At 64.4% G+C, this 25,353-nt stretch overlaps 2 protein-coding genes across 15 annotated transcripts in view; both read right to left on the reverse strand.

Annotated features, from left to right (window-relative positions):
- Positions 1-4,561: 4,561 nt before the first annotated feature.
- Positions 4,562-7,072, reverse strand: NRARP (NOTCH regulated ankyrin repeat protein). Its single transcript, XM_032479033.1, has one exon. The coding sequence runs from the start codon at positions 6,728-6,730 to the stop codon at positions 6,386-6,388; it is 345 nt and encodes a 114-aa protein (XP_032334924.1). The 5' UTR covers positions 6,731-7,072; the 3' UTR covers positions 4,562-6,385.
- An 889-nt stretch (positions 7,073-7,961) lies between these two features.
- EXD3 (exonuclease 3'-5' domain containing 3) overlaps positions 7,962-25,353 on the reverse strand; it is a 74,182-nt gene continuing 56,790 nt past the window's right edge. For 10 of the 14 annotated variants that reach the window (XM_032479022.1, XM_032479017.1, XM_032479014.1 and 7 more), the window contains 3 exons: positions 14,662-14,755; positions 12,990-13,028; positions 12,298-12,709 (listed from right to left, as the gene is read on the reverse strand). In XM_032479022.1, the coding sequence (XP_032334913.1) occupies positions 12,396-12,709; positions 12,990-13,028; positions 14,662-14,755 (447 nt within the window). In that variant the 3' untranslated portion in view covers positions 12,298-12,395. The other 4 variants (XM_032479020.1, XM_032479015.1, XM_032479016.1 and 1 more) reach the window with 4 other exon arrangements.

Below are 25,353 nucleotides of genomic sequence, written 5' to 3' on the forward strand. Positions count from 1 at the left end.
CGGAGATCCATGCTTCTTATGACTGGCAGTAACCTCCTACTGAGATGTGCGCTGGGTGGGCGGATTCCACCACCAAAACCACATCCATACCAGCCGCTCCCCACCTCCCCACCGCCCCTTCCCAGCAGTCCTTCAGAGCTACCCAGAGGCTGTCTGCTGGGCTGCAGTTCTCAGAGAGGCGCTGAATGAAACTCAGCTCATGCCTCCCGCGGTGGCGCAGTTTTAGAATTTCCGCCAACAGGGTCAGCACACCTGCCTCCTCCTCAGAATCGCTGACCACGCCGCTGGCCCTACCCCAGCGCCCTCCCTGCCAGCAGCCCTTCCACGACGTGCCCCCAGGTTCTGGTCCCACCACCCCTCGAAACCGCACGGATTGCCAGTGTCCCACCTTCAGCAACGACTGCTAGGCTTTCCCCAGGGGTCTCCTAAGTGACCCTGGGCTCTTCTTAGCCTTTCCAGAGCTTTCCCCCAACTCAATTCTGTCTTCACACAAAGTAAAGCCAGCCCGCGAGGCTGCAGCCCCAGCTCTTCGCTCAGAGCTGGCCTCGCTGGCCCCAAGCGCCCCCATTGGAACCGCCTTCGGCTCCCTAGCCCCAACCCTTCGCGCTCCCATCCCCGGAGCCCCTGGCCCTGGCCCCGCGGCCACCCTGCGAAGTGCCCTGGCCAACTTTCTGGCCAACTTTCGGGAGACGAAAGTGGGCCCTGAGCAGCGGGGAGCGGGGTCCAGGCCTGCGAGGGTGGTGTGTGGCGGCGCGACCACTCCGGCCGGGCGTCCGCGGCAGGCGGAGGGGCGCCCACGCGCGGCGAAGAGCGGGGTGGGGGATCGCTCTGCCTCAGACCCCGGGTCCCTGGGAGCAGTGCCCGCCGCGGCCGCAGGGCGGCAGCACAGCCTGGGCCGCCCGGTCCTGGGCAGGCACCCCAACCCGGGTCCGAGCCTTGCATCCAAAATCCCGCCACCCGCTGCGGACGCTGCTCGCTGGCCCCACTCGCTCCAGGCGGGGGGCGTCCCGGGCCCCAAGAGCCAGGTTTCGGGCCCGTTGCCCCATCCCTCGTCACCCCTCGGACGTCAGGTGGGCGGCGGTCAGGGTCCCCATGTCCCGCTCGGGCCGCCTCCGCCCCTCCCCCCGCTCGCCGAGGTCTCGGGTCGTCAGGCGCCGCCTTGGGGAGGGGAGGGGGGAGCCTTCCTCTCCGGCGTCCAACCACCCAGGCCTGGAGGCGGCGGGGGTTCCGACAGTCAGTCTCGGCTCAGGCCTCTCACCCACGCGGGGCGCACGGGAGCCCCACGCGCAGCAGCGTCTGGTGAGCGCGGGAGTGGGGGGCCTCCAGAGCGAGCCGCCCTCCCCAGGCCACGACCTCAGAACAGAGATGACAGCTGGTCTCTACCCTTCGCATCCTACGCTCAGCTAGTGGGTGCGCTGGGCGCTGGGCAGGGGAGGCAGGGCTGGCTCCTGCGCACCCACCGCACCCTGCGCTCTTCCCCACCGCCCTCGAGTGGCCCTCGCTGGTTCTGAATGCGAAGATCCGGCCTCTGGAGCGCTTGCCTCCGCCCTTGGCCAGGCCCCCACTGACCAGCTCCCTCCTCTGCCGGTGCGGGTTCCCCTAACGGTGCCCCCACCGCGTTCCTCCCCCCCAGACGCCCCGCTAGCCGCTCCCCGCCTTCCCCGCTACCCCCGTCCTCATTAGCATAGCAGCTGCTCGCCGAGCGGGGACCCGCGCGCAGGAAAGGGCAGAGGCCTCGGGAATGAATGGGGGCCGCGGCTTTGGAGGGGGCGAGAGAAGAAAGACCGACAGACGGACGCGCGGAGGGACGGTCCGACGTACAGCCGAGCAGAAGAATGCGCCCGGCTGAGGGGAGGGAAGTGTTGGGGGCGAACCGGGAGCCTAGGCCGGCAGAGGCGGAGTGGTGGGGGAGGGCGGCCTTCCGAGACCCCGAAGCCCCGGGAGGGGCTGCTCTGGAGGTCTCCGGAGGAGCCGTCGCGGCAGTTCCCAGACATCCCGAGGCCCCTATGGCCCGCGCCCTTACGCCAAAGCCTCAGGCTTTGTTTCCCGGCTGCCCCCGGCGCCAGGCCCCCTTTCCTGTCCTTCAAGGCCCAGGCGGACGCCGGCCTCCCCTCCGCAGCCTCCACTGCGGCATCAGGAGGGTCTTGGCCTCCCTGAGGCCCTGTGCCTGTGTGCACTCGGGTCTGTGCCGCCCAGCGCTTAGCAGCAAGGCCTTTGAGAGACAGAGCCCAGAGGGCAGCCCCCTTTCCTGTCCACCTCCTAACCTGTCTCTTTGGCCCTCGGTTCCTAGTTCTGGCCTCAAAATCCTGCCCTCCCTCTATCCGGCTCTGTCCTGGCCCCAGTGCTGCTGACTCGTCACATCGCTCTTTCTGGCTGACCGTTCTCCTGCATTTCCTGGTCTCTCTCTAGCATCCCTTCCAGCAGTAAACACTGCTTGCGTCCAGCCGAGGTCAGGTCAGAGAGATGGACAGTTGGACAGGAGCGTCCAGCACTCTGGGCTGGGGGAGTGGAGTCAGCCCTGTCCCTGCTCATTTGCTCTGTCACCTTTCTCTGTGGCTGCCACTCCAGGGGTTCCCAGTGGCCCAGCCCCTGCCTGCCAGACCCGTCCACCCCTGATCTCCTTGGTGCCCCTAGGACCCTCACCTGGCCTCTTACAGACACCTGCAGATCCTGGAAGCTAGGCAGAGCCAGTCAACTGCACCTTCTCTTTCACCCTGGCCACAGAGAGGCTTGAAAAGATGTTCCAAACCCTGTACGCCTGCCTGAGGAGGGGTGGCAGGGACTCCCAGGTGACAGCATTGGCCAACTTGCCACAGTGAGCGCCAACTCCTGTTTGCTGAGCCCCGAGGTCCTGGAGTCAGAAGGAGCCTGCATCCTCCACTCATTTGTCTGTAGCTTTGACCCCACACGGGAAGGACACCCATGGTTTTAGTGTCTGCTGCCTAGGGCCCTGAGTGGCACCTGGAGTCCCTCACTGCCAGCCACCAGCTGGGGGCCCAGGCGAGGGGAGCAGTCTGTGCACAGAACAGCACCTGGGTAGAAGGGCAGCAGAACCCCACCAGGGCTCCCCTGCAAGCTGTGGGGCTGAGCCGGGCCTGGCTTTCTTTTGGGCCAGGGGAGAAAATTGTCTGTGAGCAGCACAAAGCCTTTCTGAGTCAAATGTGTTTTCCGTAAGAGAGGACTTCAGGAGACTGAGTCTCATGTAGTGGCAGCCACATGCCAAGGCAGCGGCCTCAGTGTCCTCACTCCACAGACTGACTGAGAATTTTAAGGGACAGCAACTGGCTGGGACACAGCAAACAACCCCCACCTCAGGTAACACCAAGAACAAGAGCTGCCTGGATTCTTGAGCAGGCTTCCTCCCTCTCCTGTGGTGAGTGTCCTGGTTGGGAAGTGGAGGCATGGTCCCGCACGCCCCCGTGGCCCAGCTGGTGCCCAGGCCTGACTTCACTCCCCATCTCCGGATGCCCCAACCTCCAAGTTCTTGCAGCAACTCTCCCTTCGGGACCAGGCACCCCCAGCACCCTCAGCCCACTCCCCTGAAGGCTCAGGGCAGGCCTTCCTACTTGGCCTGACAGTCCCCGGTGGAGCATCCCCTGGGGGCTCATTTGTATCAAATATTCCACTCACCAATGTGCCAAGGGCAGAGCTGGCCCCAGTCTAGTGGGCCGGCTGGGGAGCCAGTAGACGCCAGTTTAACCAAATGAAAATACGCATGGAAAACCCTGAGGGCAGAACAGAACAGGAGATGCAAAGAATGCAGGAAGGGCGTCTCTGGGACAAAATGTAGCTGCACCACCTCCTGAGGGGAAGCCGACACCCTCAGGCATCTTGCAGGGGGTCTGAAAGCGGTACAAGATGTTACCTGGTACAGTGAAAACTTCCTCAACTCACTGGCTCTCCCAGTCTCCTCTGGGCAGGCCACGCTCGTTGGGGTGGGCATCCTCCCCTGCAACCCCTCCTGTGCCCGACTCAGGCTTGGGCTCAGAGGCCCTGCACTGTGGTCTGTGCTGGGGGCGACTGCCCAGGCCCGTGCAGGCCTCCTGCTCTCTAGGCACCACCAGAGGCTGGAGCAGAGGGAGGAGCCTTTTGCTTTTACTCATCAGAAGTGAGCAACTCCGATGTTCCCACAATTTAAAAGATGCCCTTTCTGTGCAGCAGGTGGTCCAGCATAAACCCAAAGCAGCTGGGGGGGGGGTGCAGGGAGACAAGAAGGGCCTGACCCCTTCACTAAGACCACTGGCACCTCAGGCCGGCTGGGGGGTGGGGTGGGGAAGAGCGTCAAGCAGAACTTTCCACGCAGAGGCCTCAGCTGCTTTGCCAGGGAGCAGAGGAAACGGTTCTGGACTTTCTCGGGTGCCCACTCCCACGGCTGGAGAAGGTGGGCGGGCCCTCAGTCCGGTGCGAGACCGGCTGGGGGTCTTCGAGCTGAGGCTGAGCCAGCTTCCCAGGCTCGGTCTTCAGGTGGAAACAAGCCAAGCACTGCGCAGCCATCACTGGCAAACAGCACGTTGCAGCCTGACCCTCTTCCCGGTGCCAAGCCCAAGAAGAACCCACAAACTTTCTTTTTTTAATATAAAAAGATCAATGAAAAATTTATTTATAAATTTTTCACGCTGGGCTACAAGTCTATATCGTACACTCAGGACTGTGCTGCAGACTTCATCCAGTTCGACGTAATCGTACTGGGACCCATACACAGCTTCCATGTGAGCCTAGAAAGTCTTAACATTAATTAACATAATTAAAAAGGTATTTGCATCTAGAAAAAATATACAGAAAAACTCCTTCTGGAGTAGTCTGTGCCTCAGTTTCAATGTCTGCTTGTTTCACTGACATTATCAACATATTCTCCTCACACAGTTTTATAAAAAGCCACAGATGACTGCCCAAATCTGACCAGCCACGCACAAAGGGCCTCCACCCACCTGTGTCCTCAAGTGCTCCCCATTTTTGCACGAAGGGTCAGCAGCACTTCTACCCAGGGGAAGCCTCATTTAAATTTGAATAATTCAGCCTCCCTTTTATTTCTCAGGATCAAAACAACAAGGGGTGTGGGGTTGCATAGAAAATTGGAACCTCGGAGACCAGGAAGGGCGCCTTTCGGGACAGAAAGTGACGCAGAAGCACCGCCTCCATCCCAGGTCCCCGCGTAGCCCCTCCCGGCGGCCCCTCCCCTGTGGCAGGATTTTCGGATTCGAACCGGGTGCTCCAAGCCCCGGGCGGCTGAAGAGGGGCAAAGCGGCCCTTCAGCTCACTCAGCAATTAGCACAAGAGATTCACAGTCTTATAGGTATTTTATAAAAATATAAATATGGGTAAAGTTGCCTTCACAACGCTGGATACAACGCCCTTTAAAATTGGGTTTATAACCAAGATTCGAAATACACCTGAAACTTGGCTTAAAATATGTTAATATTTTATATTCTGTCATAAATGTTATGACAGTTAATCGTGGCAATTCCATTTACTTTTTTTAAAAAAGTGTGCAACCGACTGTTAACTATAATAGAACTCACTAGAAAAGGTCTGATTCCCACCCCCCACCCCCCCCCCCACCGCCCCGTCACCGCCACACCCGAGCACCCAGGCTCCCGCGGAAGCTTTACAAAACGGCAGGCTTGGGGGATGGTGACCTCTCACCGGAGAAAGGGGCGGGAGGCCCGGGGCTTCCAAAACTCACGCGGATTTGTGTGTGTGTGAGAGAGAAAAGGGGGGAGGGGAGGGAGAGGGGGGAGCGGAGGGGGCGAGAAGCCGGAGGGTGGGAGCAGCACAGGGAAACCGTCAGGCTGGGCGGTATTTTCAGTGCAACCAAGAAATAACAGACTCAAGTTTTTAGTTTTAGGACTAGGGGGGAAAAAAACACCCAAACTGCATCTTCCGCCCAGAATATTGACCACGCACAGTATTTTCCAAACAAAAAAATCAGGCGCACTAGTTTCACCCACAAATACGCACACACGTGATAAATAGTTTAGAAACCCGGGAACAGCAGAGCCTCTCTGCCGCCGCGCGTCGGCCACGGGTCCTTCCACCTTCAGGAGAAAACATTTCGAGCGGAGGATCCGGTGTCTCGGGATTCCGAACTTGCTGGTCGCGAGACTCAGATTTCAAAGGGGCTGGAGCCCGCGCCCCGCCCCCACCCGCACGGCGGCGGCGGGCGGGGCCGTGGGAAGCGCTCCGGCCGGTCCCGGGCGGCCGCGGGGGGCGCCGACCCCGGGCCGCGGGCGGGTGCGGCGCGGCCCCGGTGGGCGCCGACGTGCGCGCCGGACTCTTGATGGCTGCGGGCGCCGAGGGCCGGGCGCACACCGAGGTAGTTGGCGGGAAGGTACAGCAGGGAGGACACGTGGGGGGCCCCGCATGCGGGTCGGGGTCCGAGCCGGCATCACCGGCTGCTGCCCGCGTACTTGGCCTTGGTGATGAGATAGAGCACGATGTCCTGGTGGCCGCCGAAAGCGGCGATGTGCAGCGCGCTCCAGCCGTCGCGGTTGGCCAAGCGGATGTCGGCGCCGAACTTGACCAGCAGCTTCACGAGCTCCAGGTTACCATCGATGACCGACTGGTGCAGCGCCGTCTGGCCCTCGGGCCCGAACGAGTTCACATTGAACTCGCAGTTGGTCATGTTCTGCAGCAGCGACTGCAGCTCCTGCGTGTTGCCTTTACGCACAGCCTCCTGGAAGATGCGCTGCGTCTGCGGCGCCGAGCAGGTGGACAGCTCGGCCTGGCTCATGCTGCCGCCGGGCGCAGGCCGCAGGCCGGGTCGGGGCTCAGCTCGTGTAGCGGCTGCAGCACGGGCCCCCAGCTGCCTCCAGGCGCACCTCGGTGCATGGAGGGCGCGGCGCCCCCGGGCCCCGCACGCCGCCCCTGGGCGCTCCAGGCGCTGGGGGCCGGGGGCCGCCGCCGCGGGACCCCCGCCACATCCAGCTGCGCCCGGCGGGCGGGCGACGGGGGCAGGAGCTGCGCTCGCGGGGCCGGCCGGGCCCGGGCGGCGGCGCCGCGCTCTCCCGGTCCTTGCTCGCTCGGACTGCGGCTCCCACGCGGGCCCCACACGCCTCCCCACGCACAGCTGCACTCACACGCACGCCGCGCCGGGGCGCCTTTTACCTCCTTTATATTTGCATAACAATAGGGCGTCCGTGACGCGCGCGCCGGCAGCCCGCTGATTGGAAGGCACCGGCGTGGGGGCGGGGCCGGGGCGGGGCGTGTCCCGGGGCGTGTCCGGCGGGGCGCGCCGCACGGCAGGGGGCGCTGGTCGCCGGCCTCGCGGGGCGAGGAGCCAGGTGGCCGTTGTGGGGTACGCGTCTCCGCTGTAGTCCCACCCACTCTCACTCTGGCCACCCGGGAAATTCCAGGCTCTCTGCGCGGACAGAACAGGCCTGGCCCCGGGCCGAGCACGACCCCGAGGGGACCCAACGGCGGCCTCCCCTGGGTGGGACTTTGCGGGCATCTGAGACCCCGGGGAGGAGGTAGGGGAAGAGTAGAGACCTGGGGTATCTCTCCGCGATCCCAGAGCACCGGCCCTGGAGCCCCAGCTCCCCGGGCACTCGCGGTGACGAGAGCCCCGCAGCTCGGGCCAGCGGGACCCCTTTCCACGAGGGTGGCAGCCTGGCCAGCAGCTCGGGCGTGTGGCCTCAGCCACGCGAGGCCCTCTCTCGCTAAGACGGCGCTCCGGCCGGCGCGGCTCGCCCCGAGTTTGCGCCCGAACCTGACTGGCATGAGGGGCCAGACCCTGTTTCAGCCCTGCCCTGAGGAAGAAGCTGATCTCTAGACGAGGAGGCCCAAGACTGGGGGCAGTTTGGCCGGAAGCTCCTCAGTGGGGGGGCAGTCGCGGGGATCTGGGGCCTGCCCCCTCCCCTGGGTCCCCCGTCAGCACTCACGGGACAGGTCAGGTATGGCTAGGTGAGCAGCCCCAGGTAAGGCGCCACGCTGCTCTGAAAGGGAGCTCTGACATGACTCATTTCCAAACAGTCAAGGCACTTTTTATTGACACTCTAACACTGCCGCCAAATTTCCTCATTAGGATTTTACAGTTTATAGCCCCGATGTGGTCTCTGGAAATTAAGGAGGAATGACTCTCAAAGCAGGAGGCCCGGGGCAGTGGAGCTGCAGCCAGTCTGGAATTCCTTCAAAGGCCGGCTGGGAATTCCCGGGGGTGGGGAGGCAGCTCTGCACCTCAGCTGGGGAGACCACCCTGCCAGGCCTTGTTTGAGGACCCGCTCCGTGGGTGTCTGCCCCGTGTCCCCCAGGCCTCGAGACCCACGCCTGTGCCGCCACCTTGCTCCGTGACCTGGAAGGGGTCAGAGCCAAACCATTGGTAAAACTGGGCAAGACCTCAGACCTGATCCTGTCTGACTCCCCTGGGGTCCTTCTGGTGGCCAGGGCTGCCTGAGTCCCACGCTTTGATCTTCCTGAGGCCGGTGGTCCAGCCACTCTGCTCAGACCTTCCCCAGGAGCTCCCCACTATGCAGGTGGGTAAGCCTGGGGCTGAGCAGACGGAATCCCCCAGCCCAGGCCCTGTGCTGGGCCTGGCCGTGGGAGTGACCTGGGTGTCTGCTGCTGTTGGGAGCCCCTCTGCCTTGCTTATACCGTGGGGACATGTCCCTGGGCCTAGTAAGGGGGACTGGGATCAGGGGCTGCTGAACTCTGGCCATCCTGGGGGGGGGGGGCCTGACCATCCCCACCCCCTGGCTTGCCTCCCCAGCACCAGAGACAAGGCATCCTGGGCTCTGTCCACCCAGGCCCATGTTCACCTCTGGACGAGGACCCTCAGAGTGGGGAGGTGTGACACTGTGTAGGGCCATGACCCGCTGGGCACACGCCACTCTGCTGCCCCCGCTGCTCTAGAACAGCATGGCGGGGACGGCGCTCGTTCTGAGAGCATGTCCGGGGCCGGGAGCTCCTTCTGGTCACATCTATGTTTTCTGTGTGCCTGCCGAGGCCCGGCTGTGCCCAGGGCCGTTCCCAGAAGGTGATGGGTTTACAGACCAGCCCCGGCCCAGGTGGGCCGAGGCCCCCTGGCCTGAGGGAGAGCATCTGGAGACCCTGTGGGCCCCGGAGCAGCGCCTGGAGAAAAGTCCCATTGACACCCGTGGCCAGCATCAGGGAGGACAGACAAAGGGGCCCTGTGAGCTCAGTGTGGGAACGTGAGGCCGCCACCTCGGGCATGAAGTCCCAGCTCAGTGCCTCCGCCAGGGACAGTGTGGCCAAAATGGCCATGGAGCCTAGCCTGAGGTTGCTGCCCGCCCTACCCAGGGTTCAGAGTGTGGGTCAGACAGGTGTAGCCCAGCCTGCCACTTGAGCCCCCCACCCCCACTGCTGATCTGTGGGGCTGGGGTGATGGCCACACTCTATGGGGAACCAGTGGGAGACCCACCACGGCCTGAGGGTGATTTGCTCAGGGTGACTCTGGTCCACACCCCATGTCCCTGGAGCTGCCCCATCAAGGACAAGACAGGGAGAGGGGCCTGTGGGGCACTGGCTCCCAGCAAGCACTTCCTAAATATTTGTTGAAGGACATGTCCAAAAGGAGGACATTTGTTCCAAATGCCTTGCGGGGAAGGGGAGGAGCCCATGAGTGCCAGGCCCTGCCCTGGGACTCGGAGAAGCCCTTCTGTGTCTGTGGCAGTCCTTGGTGGTGGTGTCACCTCCACAAACAGGCAAGAAGTTCACTGGCTCTGAAAGAGAAGCCTCAACCTGGGATCTGAGAGGACAGACCCAACTCTGCCCACAAGGCTAGACCTCTGCCCTGCACCTGGGAGCTGGCACAGGGGTGCCGCCCTGGAAGGGTGGGATGGAGTCCGGAGTTGGAGAGGGCTCACTCCTCCCCCTGGGGGTGCTTTTCTGTTCGAGGCTCAGAGCAGTGGGCGGTGGGAGATGTCCTGGGACCTGGGCTGGGGAGGTCTGGGTGGCGCGGTCAGTAAGGACAGCACGGAAGGGGCGGCTGGCCGGAGCTGGGCTGAGGCCTGTGGCCACCTTAAAGCACTCAGCAGGGGAGGGAGGGTGAGCGGGCAGGCGGGCAGTGGGGGCGGGGCTTCCAGCTAATTCATTAAAATGTGTCGGGGAGCGTGGGAAAGAGGAGAGTGTTTCTTCCCAGCAGCCCAGACACCTGGTAGAAGGGCCCAGAGAGGACAGAGATCAAATAACAAACACTCAGCCCCGGGCCAGCGGCGGCCTGAGCAAGGAAGGACGCCCGGCAGGAACTGCAGCAGACAATCGCTGTGGCGGCTCCTGCCTGCCCGGCTGGCTGCTCAGGGCACGGCCTGGCACCGGGGCCACAGCCCTCCCTGTCGGCCTCGTGTCTGACCCCTAGCCCAGGAAGGGGCCTAAGGCAGGCATGGGGCGAGAAGGCGCTTCCCCGTAGCTCAGGACCCAGGGTGGGGGCTGGGGCCAGGGGTGCGGTGCCACAGAGACAGGGTGGGCTGGCAGTGAGCCTGTGAGCCCTGGAGGGACACAGCCAGTCTGGGCAGCAGAGGGGTGGGGAGGCGGGAAGGCAGGCTGGACGGTATAGCCGTGGCGTAAGGACCACACCTAGAGCGGGTCCCAGTCAGCTGTCCTCCTCTCTCTAGAGGGTCACGCAGGGCTGAAGAGCAGAGCAGGGCTGGGGCCAGACCTGCCTGGAGGGACCAGAAGGACACACAGTCCCGTCCCACGTCTCCCTGAGCCTGTGGTCCTGGCCTGTCTGTCTGTCGAAGGCCAGCCACAGCCCAGGGGCCTCGGGTCAGAGCAGTCTCAAGGCTGCAGCTGGGGCTGGCACCGCCAGCCCCTTCCTCTTAAACTTACGGTGGAAGGAGTGTGGTCGGGCTGCCTCCCCAGGACAGGATGTGGGGCCGGAGGTCCTGCTCCTGGAGGCAGCACCTCAGCCGCAAAAGGATCCCCGCTCCGTCGGCTGGGATCTGGCTTTCCCACTCACCTTAGCACCCTTGCCTGCCCCTTGGGCTCAGCAGTGACCTCAGGGTGGCGGAAGGCCAGGGTGGCAGAGCTGGCCCCTCCCCCGTGCCTTCTCCCCTGAGCTGGCCCTCCAAGCCTCCGCGCCTCCTCTCTCCATCTGTGGAGCGACGCCCTGGTCCAGCTGGCTCTGGGGCTGCTGGGAGCTGAGTGAGTCCACACCTGGCACACAGCAGGGGCCCTGAAGGACAGGAGCCCACCCGCATGCTCTTCAGGCCTGACCCCTCACTGGGGCGGCACCCCTGGGGGGCTCAGAGGCAATGGTGTCATCCTTGGTGGGGTCAGGAACACAGGGATGGGGCAGAGGCTGGCACGGCACTGCCTGTCTCCCCTGGGCCAGCCAATACACCCCGCCCTGGGGAGAGGTGGCACCCCCGCCCCGCCACTGGCCCCTAGGCCCCCGCCACCCCATGGCTTCCGCCTGGTTCCTCGGCAGAATCTGAGCTGGTTTCCGCTCCAGGCGGGAACAGGAAAGGGATGTGAGCCAGGGTGGGTGCGCACTCCTGGGGGAGAGCCAGGAGGAGGCCAGTGAGGGCAAGACGTGGTCTGGGCTCAGGTCCCCTGCTGGCAGGAGCCCCCCTCTGGGCACCTGCCCCGCGCTCCACCTGGCGCCAGCCCGTGGGCCCTCTGCAAGTCAGCAGTGGGTTTGAGCCTGGGTCTCCCCCTGGGTGGGAGATGCGGTGCACAAGTGTCCAAGGCTCTCCCACATGGCTGTGATCGCTGGTTTCTGTCACAAGAGGAGACCACGCAGCCCTGGCTCGGGGGCAAGGGGAAGATTGGTCACGCCCTGGCCAGCAAAGGGGCCAGGGCAGCGGACTAGGGGTTGCAGGCCTCCCCTCAGACTGTCCTCCTCCCGCACCCAGCCAGGCTGGGGCCTGTTCCTCAGGAAGGGCCCCAGAATCCGCCATCCGCGCTCCCTGCAGTTGGAGTCCCAGGAGGCCCCCAGGGCCAGCCTGGCTGGGGCCCCAGGACCTGCCGTCCTTCCTGGCCTGGAGGTCTGGCCCGTGTCTTTAGAAGGCTGGGGGGTGTGGTGTGGTGGAGAAGGGCAGCACGCACCGCCACAGAAAAGTGGGTGGACCACCCAGCCTGAGGGGGCCTGTCTACCCCTACCCCACCCTACCGGCCCGCTGAGCTCCAGCAGACTTGGGGAGACACCTCAGGCCAGCCCTCGGGCCTCTGTCCAGGCCGTTTCCTCCTGCAGGCACGCCCTTCCCACCTCTCGGCTGCCTCATGGCCGAGCACCAGGCAGTTCCTGGCTCAGGGTCCGAGCGTCCTGACCTCAGAACGTTGTGTTCGCGGACAGCTGTGAGGGGCTGACAGTGCTCAGGTGTGTGCAGTGAGCGGTGGACGGAGGACGGCCACAGCTACAGCCTGCGCAGCTGTTCCGCTTTTATTGTCGCCGCGGCCCAGGGTGGTGCCGGCCCTGGGTCCTGGGGTCCAGTCCTCAGCCCTCAGTCGGAGCTGCCAGCTGGGCCGGGAGCTTGGCCTGGCTCGCGGGAGCCGGGGGCACCTTCCAGGACCTCTTGGAAGTGCGCGGCGACTCGGCCCAGGTGGGAGCCCTCCCAGAAGACTTTGCCGCAGCCGGTGCAGCAGTAGAAGTGCCGCAGCGCCCGCCGCTGCAGCACGCCCGCCGGCACCCCCGCCAACTGCAGCCGCGTGCCGTTGCCCAGCGTGGCTGGGGCGCGGCTCCGCAGGTCCGCCTCCTCCAGCCAGCGGCACGGCGGGTCGTAGGTGCCGCACCCAGGGGCCTCCTCTGGGGCTGAGCCTGGACCGGTGGAAGCAGGCGCCCTGAGTCCCTACCCTACTCTCCAGGGTCTCCTCCCTGAGTTTCCCTGACCACTCAGCCCCCTGCCTCGTCCTGCCCAGGGGCCTCTGGTTCACCGGTTACTGACTCCTCTCTCTTCTAAGCCTTCCCTGGCACTGCCTCCCACCATCCCACCTAGGGCCCAGGGACCAACCCCTCAGCGTGGTCCCCTCCGTCCCATCTTGCATTGGGCCAGGTGCCAGGGCCCCGTGTGTCCTTGGTGGGTGGTCCCAGGGCTCACCTGTCTCCCGTTCATCCTCATTTTGGGTGGTCTTGTCGCCTGTCAATCAAGGACGTCAGGGTCTGTCCTAAGGATCGGCTGGCAGCCCCAGCGCCCACAGGGTAACTTGAAGTATCCAGCCTCTCCCACACCCCCAGCAGAGAGGGCAAAGGGCAGGGGGCCAAGAAGCTTTGGTGCCAGTCCAGTCCGCTCCCATGGGAACTCACACCTTGGGACATTCTTGGGGCTCAAAGGTCCTTGGGAAACATGTTCTGGGCACAAGATCTGCCGATGAGGGCACTTGGGGGCCTGAAAACTAGCAGGCAGGGCAAGGCGTGGGCGGCCCATCCGTGGCGATGAGCAGATAAGCCCACTGCCAAGGAGCCTGTTTTGCAACCACCAGCAGCCGGGCTGTCAGGCAGGGGTCCAAGGAACCCACTGGAGCTCAAGGTGCCAGGAGTGACCCCAGGAGGCAGCCTCCTTCTAACTGCGTTTGAGTCCCACCCCACTGAGGGCCCAGAGTGACGGCCAGGGAGATGGCCCAAGGGGCCAGTGGGGGGCTGAGGCAGCGCGGCCAGCAGGTGGGAGAGGTGACCCCAGACCCCCTGACCCTTGTAATTTGCTTGGTAAACATTTCTCCGCAGATGGCTCCGAATTACGCAGCCAGGGTCTGAATGGATGAGGCCCCCCCCTAGCCTGGTTGCCTCCTTGGAGCCCAGTGAGGCCGTAACCTCCATCTGGCCTCCTGGCCTCACCCCAACATGTCTGGCCCTGGCTTTTACCTGGCGGCCCCCAAGACAGCTCGCCAGGGTGCTGCCCAGCACAAGTGTGGGCCCCTGGGTGGGCTGCTGGGGGCTCGGGGCTGGAGCCTGGCGGCTCTGCCCCTCCCCTCCCAGGCCTCAAGCATGTTACGAGCACGTTGTGGAGAGCTGAGAGATGCCCAGGGCTAGACACTGACCGTTATGGCAGGTCACTCACGGCGTGGGTGGCCCCTGCTCTGGCCCCAAACCTCAGAAAGAGAGGGGGGAAGGACCGAAGCAGCCCAGTGGGATGGCAGCATCCTGGAGAGACACCAGCTGTGCAGAGGGACATGAAGATGCCCTGGCCTCGGACTGCCCCAAGGTCCCCTTCCACCCACCCCATCCTGCCTCCACTGAGGGAAACTGAGGCTGGGTTGCTGAATAGGACCTGCCTTGGTGAGGGCGGACACCTGGGCTGGCCCTTCCTTCCTATTTGCCCAGGCTCATCTGTGTTCAGATCACTTGGCAAGGGCCAGTGGTGCCCGGGCACACACGTATGTGCTCTGCGTGTGCATGTGCATACACGTGGGCTCGGGCACGCATGTGTCTTTACGGGCAAGGTATGCATGGACAAGTGTGTGCATGTGCACTCCCTGTGTGGGGCAGGGTGACTGGTGTCTAAGCAGGGTCCACTGGCGAGAAAGCGGTGGACACTATCCCAGACGGGTTCTGAGTGCCTGAGCTTCCTGGTCCCCTGGGCCAGTGGCCTGTGCACCGAACGGAGAGGAGCAGAGGCCACGGGCCCCGATCCTGGCTGTGAACCCTGTCTTTCCACCACTGCCCCCAGCTGGCACCTCCCTGTCCATCCCTGTAGGTTAGCCCTGGGAGCACCTAGCAGCTGGGCCACTGTCCATAGACCCCACGAAGCTCACACCTGAGTGAGGCACACTCACCTGTACTGCTGGGGCCTTCTGGGTGGCTGCCAAGCCACACAAGCTGCTTCATCATGTCCTTGGAGACTTTCAGGTACTGGTCACAGTTACAGGCCTAGGGACAGAGAAGGTGCTGAGGCTGGGAGAGGCTCTCTCTTTCCCTCCACCCCCCAGCCCTGTACTACTTCCAGCTCTGGGTCTGCCCAAGGGGTTTCACAGAGGCAAATGACAGCCCTTCCTCTCCTTGCAGTACCATGGGGCACACCACCTCCTGGGAGCCCTCCCTGACTGCACTGGCTCCTAGTGGGCCCTGGGTGGCCTCTTCCAGCTCCTAAGACCCTGCAGGAATCTGCCATCACCCAGGCTGTCCTCTCGAACCCCAGAGCCAGGCCTGGGCTCCCTGGACAGCTCAACGCAGTGGGGGATGCAGGGCCCAGCATCACAGGGTTAGGGTGGGCAGCCCTACAGCTGCTCCGACTCCTCAGCCAGGGGCAAGCCAGGCGATTTCAGTGTCCACGTTTCTCAGTGATGCCTGGTATCTGCCCTACCTCAGGAGCTGGCACTGTCTGGCCCCTGCTGGGCACCAGCTGTGTCAGGGGTTAGAAGTAAAGCCACCTTTGCTTCTGGGCAGGGTCCTCGTCTAGGACAGGCAATGAGCCCCTGCAGGGAGCTCAGCTCAGCCCCACTGACCTGACTGTCCCTGGGTGCTGGGCTTGTGGGGCCACCGCAGGGCTGCTCCCTGATGTCACTGCCTGGCAGGGTGATGGGTCTGGACCCAGGATTCCCAGGGCGAGGCAGGGAGGGCTTGTCAGGAGAGTGGGAGGGACTAGGCTCCCAGGCAGGTACACGCAGGTACCCATGGAGACAAACACCCTGCTGTGGGAGGTGGTGAGCTGGTCCACACAGAGGAGGGGCCACGATCTATGCTCATGTGATCGCCCTGGCCCCCTCCTCACCTGGGGGCTCTGGGCTGGGTCATAGGCAGTGGCCCCAGGCCCCTGGAGCCACAGGGGCTCCTGTCCTGCCCCCACATGCCCTCGTCCCATGGAAGCTTGCTTTATCTGTGGCCTTACTGCTCTGCCGCCAGCATCACAGCCCATGGGGCATGGGTGAGGAGGGCAGGGCCCCTCTGTTGGGAGGCTGGGGGACGAGGCTGATTCTCAGGCAGGACCCTCCCTAGGGTCTCTCTGGGGAGCCGCCCCTCCCCCAGCCAGACTCTGGGCTGGCCTCTGGCACAGGGAGACCGCTGTGGGCCCTGCCATCCTGATCACAGGTCCAGGGGGCTCCTGGGGCAGGAGTGTGGGCAGAGCCCTGGCCGCAGGTCAGGCCGTGGTCACTCCAGGTCCAGCTAGGGAAGAGCTTAAAACAGACAGGCAGTTTAGCCTCTGGCCACTGCCCTCAGCCAAGTGCCTCAGAGGCCCGTGCTCCCCTGTCCAGAGGGGACAGCACCAGCAGGTGTAGGAGAGACGGCTAGGGTAGCGAGGAAGAGGGTGGGGTGGGGTCCTGTGCAAGGGGTCTGCAAGCCTTCCAGGACTGGCGGTAAGCGCGCCTGGGCGGGGCCTCCAGCTCATGCTGAGTCACCACACGCTGTCCGCAAAGGCCTGGCCCCACCCTCGGGAACCACCGGTGCTCGTTTTCCCACGGCTGCTGCCCACTGTTGGGCCTTGCTGTCACCCCAGTAGGGCCCTGGGAGGCCCTGCCCCCACCCCCACTCCTGGCTGGAAAAGCCGGTTCCGGGCCACCCGCCCGCCCTCTGCCTGTGGCCCCCGTCTGTAGGAGGGCTCGGCACCCAGGGCCTCCCTGTCCAGCAACCCTTGCCCGACTACCTGCTGCGGGGTGGACAACGGCCACCCTTCCAGGGTGGCTGCGGCCCTGGCCTCGTGGGGCTCACGGAGAGAACAAGCCTCCTCTGGGCTCACTGCCCACCCACCGGAGGGCCCTCCCCGACCCAGCAGGATGGAGCCTGTGCGCCTCCAGCATGGAGAAGGGGCTTCCAAGAAGCTGAGCACCTTGCTCACAGTCGCACTCTAGGCTGGCCACGACCCCAAGCCAGGGCTCCCACCCTTCCTGCCTCCAGCTAAGGGGGTGTGGGCAGGTGGTGTCAGCCCTGCCCACTCGCTGCAGGGGATGTGCAGACCCCTGTCCTCGATGCCAGCTCATCTGGGCAGAGACCAGCAGAGGGCCGTGGGTGCCCTGGACAGGCTGGACGGTGCGGCCTGGTAGGTGCCGCCCAGTCTCTGCACCCCCATCTAGCCTGGAAGCCTGAGGGGAGGGCGGGCCTCCACCCCAAGAGCCTGGCAGGGTGGGAGGGGCCAGGTAGGTTGGGGGAGGAGGAGCTGGGAAGGTTCCTGGCTTCCCTGTCCCAGGGGTCCGCCTGCCTGCCTGGTTCCCACGGCTTCCGAGGCTGCTTGGAGCCAACACCCACCGTGCCGCCCGGACTCAGGGCATGACTGGGGACTGCCTGGGGCAGGGGCACGAGCCCAAGACGAGAGGCTGCATCCCAGGACTGGGTGGCTGGCAAGGAGTGGCCCAGGGGGCTGATGGTGGCCATTGACCCAAAGCCAGGCAGGCCAGACCTGGTGGTCCCTCCTCTGCAGCCCCTCCTCCCTCCAGGCCCAAGGAAGACGGGAAAGGGCTGCTGTGGCCACTTCCCTGGCAGGTGCACCCAGCCCCTGCCTGGGCTTCGTGGTGTGTGAGGAGTGGCCAGGACAGGCACCTGGGACACTTGTCCTTTCCTCTGAGGCTGAGACTTGGCGGGGCGCGGCGGGAGGGCCGTGAGGGGTCCCTTCCCAGGTGCTAGGAGCCACGCTCATGAGCTGGCCTGCTCTCAGCTCCCAGTCCAGGAATCCCAGTCACACCCGCCCAGGGGAGTGACTGCAGCCAGGAGTCAGAGCTGAGCGAGAAGCAGGGTCACGGCGTCTGCCCTGAACCGCTGTCCCCAGACACATCTGTGCTCCCGCCTGTCCTGGATGCGCACTCGCTGCAGCCCATGGTTTGGGGTGTCTGCTGTGCCGACAGAGGACAGCTGGTGCACAGTGAGGAGACGGCTGTGACAGGCAGGACCTGGCCAGGGTCAGGAACGTGGTGGGACACTCTCACCCAGGGCCCACTGGCCCTCCCAAGGCTGAGCGCTGCAGAGTGCCACCTGGCTCAGGACTGTTGGCTGCCTACAAACAGCTTGGGGCCCCCAACAGCCCTGGGCCTCACCGAGTAGGGGTCTGCGGGAGAGGGGAGAGTGGAAGGTGAGCCACACCGGTTCCACTAGGGCACCAGGCGTGAGAGAGAAGCAGTGCTCCCAAGGGGGCAGGGCAGCCGGAAGTGGCCTTTCCAGGCCGGGAGCCTAGTGAGGGGCCCACTCCCGAGGAAGACGGGGCTCCCTGCCCAGCCCGCAGACAGGCCGGTAACCAGCCGCCTCCTCCAAACCCCTCTCTCCCGGCCCAGCAGGAACCAGGCCCAGGGCGGGCGACGTGAAGCTCGGTCCATCTGGTGCCCAGCGCCTGGGAGACCTGTTCTGGGATTTCTGACCCCACAGGCGGGGAGGACGGGGGCTTGGGCTGAGAAGCTATGGCACATTCTAGAATAATGGACCATTTCGTTCTCACTTAGAGCAAGTTTACAGCAACGCATATAAAGGCAGAAAAAAATAAATAAACATCGCTCCCTTACACCACTAGGCGACAAAAGCCAGCATGGGGTCAAGGGTTTCCGGCACCTTCCCCACACACCACACGTGGCGAGGGCCTCCAAACCCTGATCCTCGTGTCAGAGGAGCGGGGACACAGTGGACCTCAGCTTCAGGACCTCGGCGTCACTGTTCCCAGGACACTTGCCCATTTGGTCCCCACCAAGCACCACCCCGCACTGTCCTCACTTGTGGTCCTGAGACTGGTGGGTCCAGGAGGCCTCCTCCAGCAGGCGTGTGTGACCCCCTAAGAGCTTGCCCAACAAATGGTGCCGGGTGCAGGGACAAAGGGCTAGTATGAAAGGCCCCTGGCCTGAGGAGCTGGCCTGACACCTCGCTGGATGGGGCAGGATGGCCTGGAGGAAGCAATTAGGCACTGCCCTGGGTCTGCTCCACACCTCACTCTCCCACGCTGTCCCACAGCACTTTGAGGGGCCCTGAGCCATCTGCCCCCAGAGTGCCAGGGCAGGGCCACAAATCTCCAAGACAAGCTGGCCTGGCCCACAAAAGCCCTGTTGGCCCCAGTACTGCAGCACCCCCTTCACAGCTGGCCCATGGGGGCGATGGTGGGCACTTGTGGGGTGCACCACCTAGTCCGACGGCCAGGCCCCAGGACCTCAGGGAGGTGTGTGGTTAGGGTGATGCCTGCACGGGAAGGCTTTAAAACCCCAGATCATGCTCCTCTGCCCCCAGGAGACAGGTTTTCGGCTCCAGCCAGTGGCTTCTGCCCTCACTACCCAACACCTAGGAGGGTGGCCCTGCAGGGACCTCGCTCTGTGCCCACTCCGCCCACAGGCCCAGCCCCTCCCCCACCCGCCGTCCTCCCCTCCCCTCTGCGGGACCACAATGTCTCTGCAGACAGAGTCAGGGAGGGGCCAAGGGTGGTGAAGCCCGCAGTGTGTGAGGGGCCCCAGGGGCCCCGAAAGGGCCAGGTCAGGGCACACGTGTGTGAGACCGGCATTCTGCGGGGTGTGTCTTGTGAGCACCCAAGTCCTCGGGGTGCAAGAGTGCCCTGAGCACCAGTCAGGGGAGTGAACACGGGGTGCGTATGACGGCGTGTGTCGGGGCCTGTGTGATGGCGTGTCGGGTGAGAGCACGGGGCTGGTGTGTGATTTCCACGCTCCCCAGAGCAGCCTGCAGCACTTCACACGGTGCAGGGTAGGAGGCGCACTTGCGGTGGGAGGAGTCTGACAGGGTGGTTCACCCCTCCAAGCAGATGGGGAAGGGACAGTGGCATTTGGGACAATGGGAGAAAAACCATGTCTTAGTGCCCTGGACAGAAAGGCAAACACGGTATCCAGGATGCAGCACGGGTGACACAGGGCCTGGATGAGAGGTACTGCCTGTCCAGGGTCACCCCAGCCAGGACACATGGGAAGGTCTGAGCCCCTTCTCTCAGGTGCAGGCCTGAGCCTTGGGAAGTGGCTGCAAACAGAATAGGTGGGCGGGCCTCCCACTCAGCGGCCACTCCCCACCCTGCAGGCCTGGTTCTCTCAAGCCCTCACCCCCTTCCTCTTCCAGCCGTGCCAGCCACAGGCCAGGGCCCACTTAGGACCAGGAATTGCAGATCCCACTGTGTGGGGGCAGTGGGGCTGACAGCCGAGCTCAGGCTAAGGCCTGTCAGGCTGAGACCCCACTATCCAGCTCACCAGAATGGGTCAGGGCTGATGTCCACTGAGGCAGCCAGAAGGGTGTGAGCCATGGGGCCTGGACAAGTGGCCAAGTCCTCCCAGCCTTCATTGCGGACTCTGACTCAGAACAGTCACAGCCCTCCCCACAACCCGCTGCCACAGGGCCCAGAGAGAACATGGGCCAAACTGTGAACTTCAGATAAAGCCGGGATACTGCTCTTAAGTTCACATCTAGCAGGGGTCTGTCCTTGCATTTGCCAAGTCCAGCACCGAGACTTCCCAGGTGGTTAGGAGGAACAGAGGCAGCGAGAGAGGCCTGCACAGAAGGCCCCAGAACCTGCTCGCATGTCAGGGAGACCCCAATGAGTAGTCAGTGCTCACTGTCCCCAGCACAGGGTAGGCATGGCCAGGAACCCATAGGTGAGGCGAGGGGCTGGGTAACCACATGCCCTGGGTTAAGTCAGGTGGAATCTGGGCCAGGTGATGCCCTCTGGACTCAGGCCCTGGGGTGGTTCCCCACGCCTCTTCAGCCCCCTCAGTGCCTCCCCCAGGACACCCACTGAATCCCACTCCAGCAACCCCTCCTCAGCCCCCAGTTATCCCACTAGGGAGTATTCTCCTCTGTCCCCATCTCCACATGGCGCACCCTCCTAGGTGGCACAGGCACCTCCCCTCCCCCGTGGCCCCTGAGCACCCCACTAGGAGCACATAACACCCTCCCTCGAGCACCCCCAGGCGGCACACAGTCCCCTCTAGGGGAGGGGGGGTGCCCAGCACGCCCCGTACGCAGCATAAACCCGTGTCCCCTCCCCCACCCAACGCCGCCCCCAGGCGGCACACGGCCCCTCCCGGTGGTCCCCAAGCACCCCCGCCCCAGGTGGCATATACCCCCTCCCACCGTCCCCGAGGAGCCTGGGAGGCGCCCCCTTCACGGGGCTGCGGGGCACCCCCAGCACGGCAGGCGCGGGCCGTTCCCAGACGGGGGAGGGGCGCGGGCCGTGAGAACCTCCGGCGGCGGGCGCGTGGGAAAGCGGGAGGAGGGGCGGCGCGGAGGGCGGGGCGCGCCTGGGAACGGCCCCCGCCCCCGCCGGCCTTTGAAAGGGCCACTCAGGGCGCCCGGCCCAGATTCAAAAGCAAACGGCCGCCCGCCCGCCAGCCTTCCCGCGCCGGCGGGGCCAAAGGGGGACGGCGAGGCGGGGCGGGGCACCCCCGCCGCCCAGGGCCTTGGGGGAGGAAGGCCGGGCGCCAGCCGGTGGAGAGGGGTGGCAGGCTGATGAAGTTGGGGAGGGGCCCACACGGTGCAGGGCCCAGGGGTGGCCCTGGTTGTCCCCCCTCCCGCAGACAAGTGGAGCCGGGCCCTCAGACAGCAGGTGGCAGGCCCTGCACCCAAGTCCTGCAGCCTTGGGTCTGTCACCCACTCATGACAGGTCTGCACAAGCGGCCAGGGGGACAGTTCCTGCCCCCGTGTTCTCAGCCCAGGGAGAGAGGATCCCCAAAGAACTCCTCCAAAGGGTGGTGGTGTCATCCCAGGGCTGGGCTGGAGGCCTGGAGGCCTTCCTGGAAGAAGTGCAATCTAAACTGGGGCTTGGTGGAGAAAGTGGATGCTCAGGTGCTGCAGAAGCTGAGGTGTGGTGCAGGGCCAGGTGAGGTCAGGGAAGGCTGGTGTGGACAGCGGGCTGGCAGGAGTGGGGGCCTGGGTGTGAGGCTGAGCACAGGGGCAGGGGTCCTTCTCCTTCCTGCCCCCTCCCAGGGCCAGAGTCAGGCCATGCAGGAGAGGCCCACCCTTCCACTGCCACCTGCACCTCACAGTCCGTTTGCCAAGATGGGGGGAGGAAGTCACAGTCCCTGCCTGAGCCCAACTCCCCCACTTCTTGGAGGGACCCCCACAGTGCACCCTCCCCAGCCCACTCCCCCAGCTCCACGGAGGAGAGCAGGGCTCCTTCTCCTGAGGCCCCTCCCTGCCCCTGGCTGGCCCGGGATACACCCAGGCTCCATCCTGCCCAGGTCAACGCCCCACCAGCCACACTGCACCCCTGTGGACACCTTGTCTCCCCTTGGAGACCTTCGGAGTCTACACTTGTACCAACTATTCAACAGTGGACTCTCAGCAGAACTCCAGCCCCAGTGGGCCTACTCAGGGTGGTGGGTGGGCGCTGAGCAGGGCTGCTTGGGAGGGGGTGGGAAGGGGATGCCCCCCACACCCCAGCTGGTCTTACTCTGTGCAACTGGGGAGGGAAGTGGCCTGGTGGGAGTGGAGGTGACACATCTGTCCCACTGTCTGCCCTCTCACAGGGTACCCCACTACACTGGCCAACTCTCCAAAGATCACCATGCTGTTAGGACACGGACAGAACAGGCACTATCTGGCAGACCCTACTCTGTCACTCTGAGGACCCTCCCCAGACCCAGTCCACGGCCGCCAAGCCTGTCCTGCCTCCTCCATCCAGGGCTGAGTGGACAGTGGGTCCTGCAGAAGTCAGGACTGTTCTCCTGAGCCGGGCCCCCTCCACCTCTGCCTTGGGGGCAGGTGTTCCAAAGGAAGAGGCCTGGCCCCTGTCAGATACAAGCCAGGCCCCTGGGCCCATCATCCCTGCCACAGGCCCCCTCCTCGGGGCTGGGGGGCAGGCACTGTCCTGGGAAGGCTGCTCCGTCTGCGTACAAGCAGCTGTGGCTGCCTGTGAACACAGCGGCCGGGCTGCCGCCAACAGAACTTTCCCTATGGATGCTGAAGTCTGACTTTCACATGATTTAGCTGGCGATTTAGCCCTCAGGCTGCGATGTGCTGACATCTGGTCTTCCCAACCTCCAGCTAACTCCAACCCTGGCCGCGGGGACATCGGCCCCCTGCAGACTGTGATAGGATGCCCTGCCCCACCCACCCCTCGCCCGCCGGGAGGCAGGTCACCAAGCTTCTGCCCGCCTGCCCGCCCTGTTTCTGTAGAGCCCCTTGAGTGGCAGGTTTAGAGCTGGCCTTTGATGCATCTCTTCAGTGGTTCCTGATGGCTCTGTGGCTGTGGCGTCAGGGAGCAGGACTGTGACATCGGCCAGCGGAGGCTCGGAGCAGAGGGATGGAAGGCCCTGGGCTTTGTGTTTTGGGCAGCAGGGTCCTCTTGTCACCCAAGGTGTCTTAACTGACCACAGGCCTTTGAGGACAGTGCTGAGGTTGCCCATGTGGGCACTCGCACTCCCAGAGGCCTGTCCTCTCTTTGGCTGCACCAGCTCCACCGCAGGCCCATGTCACACTGGACTGACTGGCTTGGGGCCAGCATCTTGGCTGTGGTTTGCCTGCCCAGGCCACCAATGTCCACCCTGCACCCTGCGTGTCTGTGCACGCACATCTCTGCTGCCATCCCACCCTGCACTGTGGCTGGTCCAGGCTGTAGGCCTGTCCTCTGTCGGGTGAGTCCGTGCCCTCTGAGCCCTGACTTGAATCATGTCCACCCTTTTTAAAACTGAATATCCGTCTACATCCAAGGGGTAGCGTCAGAGAAGCCTCGTCCTTGGGGGGCCCCAGACTGTTAATGGTAGCACCTTTTTGAAGCACACGGTCAAGACGAGGGTCCTGAGAGTAGTGGCGTGGACTGCCAGGTCCTGGGCACCCTCCACACAGACACAGAAGGAGAAAGGAGCTGGGTGCCTGGTGTGAGCTGGGCTGAGGGCTCACCCCCGAACTCCCCAGGCACTGACCAGCAGGCCTTCCAGCCCAGGCAGCTCCCAGGGCCTTATCACATGTCTCGGACAACATGGGGATCCTACGTGGGGCAGGCAGTGCTGGCTGACTGCCAGGCGGCCACATCCAGCAGCGGCCCTGCCTCAGTGTGACAGCTGCGAGTGTGGCTGCAACGCGGCTGAGGACCCTTCCTGAAGAAGCAGGGGTCGGATGGATCAGGGCCGCCAGGAGCGGGAGTCCCTAGGCCAGTGGGGTCCAGGCCCTCAGTCCCCCAGGAGTCATCTGGTGGGAACCGAGGTTGGGCTCCAGCTGAGACCTAGCGCTTCTCTGGAGGTGGGGTGGGCAGAGAGGGAGGCCCTGCAGGCTGTGGGGCAGGCCTCACAGGGTGATCACTGGGGCGGGGAGGTTCTGCTGAGCTTGCCAATGGAGCCGTCACCCCAGCTGGCGTCCTGAGTCTCGGGGCACGCTGGGCCCCAACCCCTGACAAATGCTGCCCGGTGGCTGCCACTGCCTTAAGGCCTGTGACCACTCCCAGCCCATCCACTTCCAGAGGCCCTGTGGCCAGTATTCTCCCCACCACCCCCCCGCAGCCTCAGGAGCCAGGCCTGGGGTCTCCCCTGCGCAGGGTGGGGGCCACTCCTCCCGCAGCCTTTGTGCCTGCGTGACCCCGGGGGCACCGAGTGTGGGAACGGGGCTGGGGGCCGCCAAGCACAAAGGCCGGGGAGGGGCGGGGTCAGTGGCCGCTTTGCCTCTTCCTGTCTGTCCCTACGCCTGCAGTTGGTCATCAGGGTAGAGGGAGGGTCTCCATGCCCGGGCACCCCTGCTGGACCCTGAGCCTGAGCTCCAGGGCCCCCACCACTGCAGGCCCCCAAGTTGTGGGTGTGGGCACTGGGGGCAGCTGACCAGAAGTCCCACTCACAGCCTCAGGTCCCAGGGCCCTCTGCTTGCACCCATTCCTGTGCCAGAGATCAGCCTGGTGGCACTCACCTCTCTGCCAGGGCCCCTTCCCAGCCCTGGGGTCACTCGTCCCCAGGCCCAGCCTCCCATAACTGCAGACTCCTCCTGCCCAGCCCTCTCCCCCAGGGACCCCTCAGCCGCCTCTGTGAGAGCCCCCCCCACAGTAGCCTCCCCTCCCGGTGCCCACTTCCGGGGGCCGACGTCACTGACCCTCAGCAGGGGCCACAGCCCACTCCCCACGACAGCAAGGAGACTAGAGGGACAGCAGAGTAGACATTATGCTTGCCCAGGTCTGGGTCCCTGCTTAGACTTCTTTTTAACTCAGACTTCTTTGATAAAACATTTTCCCACAGTGGACGGCACTGGGCACGTCCTCTTGGCAGATGTTCCTGATGGGCAATCCCATACCCAGGTCACCAGCTTCAGGGGTCACGACCCTGCCCCCAAGAGAGACTTGCTGCCCCCAACTGCCGGGCCCCTGGGGCGGGCGGGCGGGCAGCCCTCTCCCTGCCGACAGAGGACGCCACCATGGCGGGCACGCGGCCCACTCCATCCTCACGCGCTCCATCCTTGCACCGCGATGCTCAGCCTGGAGAGCAGCCGGCTGGCTCTGGGAACGCTTTGTGTGTCAAGTGGGTTTTCCCTCTGGGAACGGCACCAAAATAGCAGAAAGAAGGAAAAGAAAATGGAAACTCAGCCTGGCGGCCGGAGCTCTCCAGGGAGGTGACCAGCGTGGCCTGGGCAGGGGCACCGTCGGCTCGTAGCCAGCGGCC

This window comes from Camelus ferus, chromosome 4, assembly GCF_009834535.1.
Source record: "Camelus ferus isolate YT-003-E chromosome 4, BCGSAC_Cfer_1.0, whole genome shotgun sequence".
Lineage (NCBI taxonomy): Eukaryota > Metazoa > Chordata > Mammalia > Artiodactyla > Camelidae > Camelus > Camelus ferus.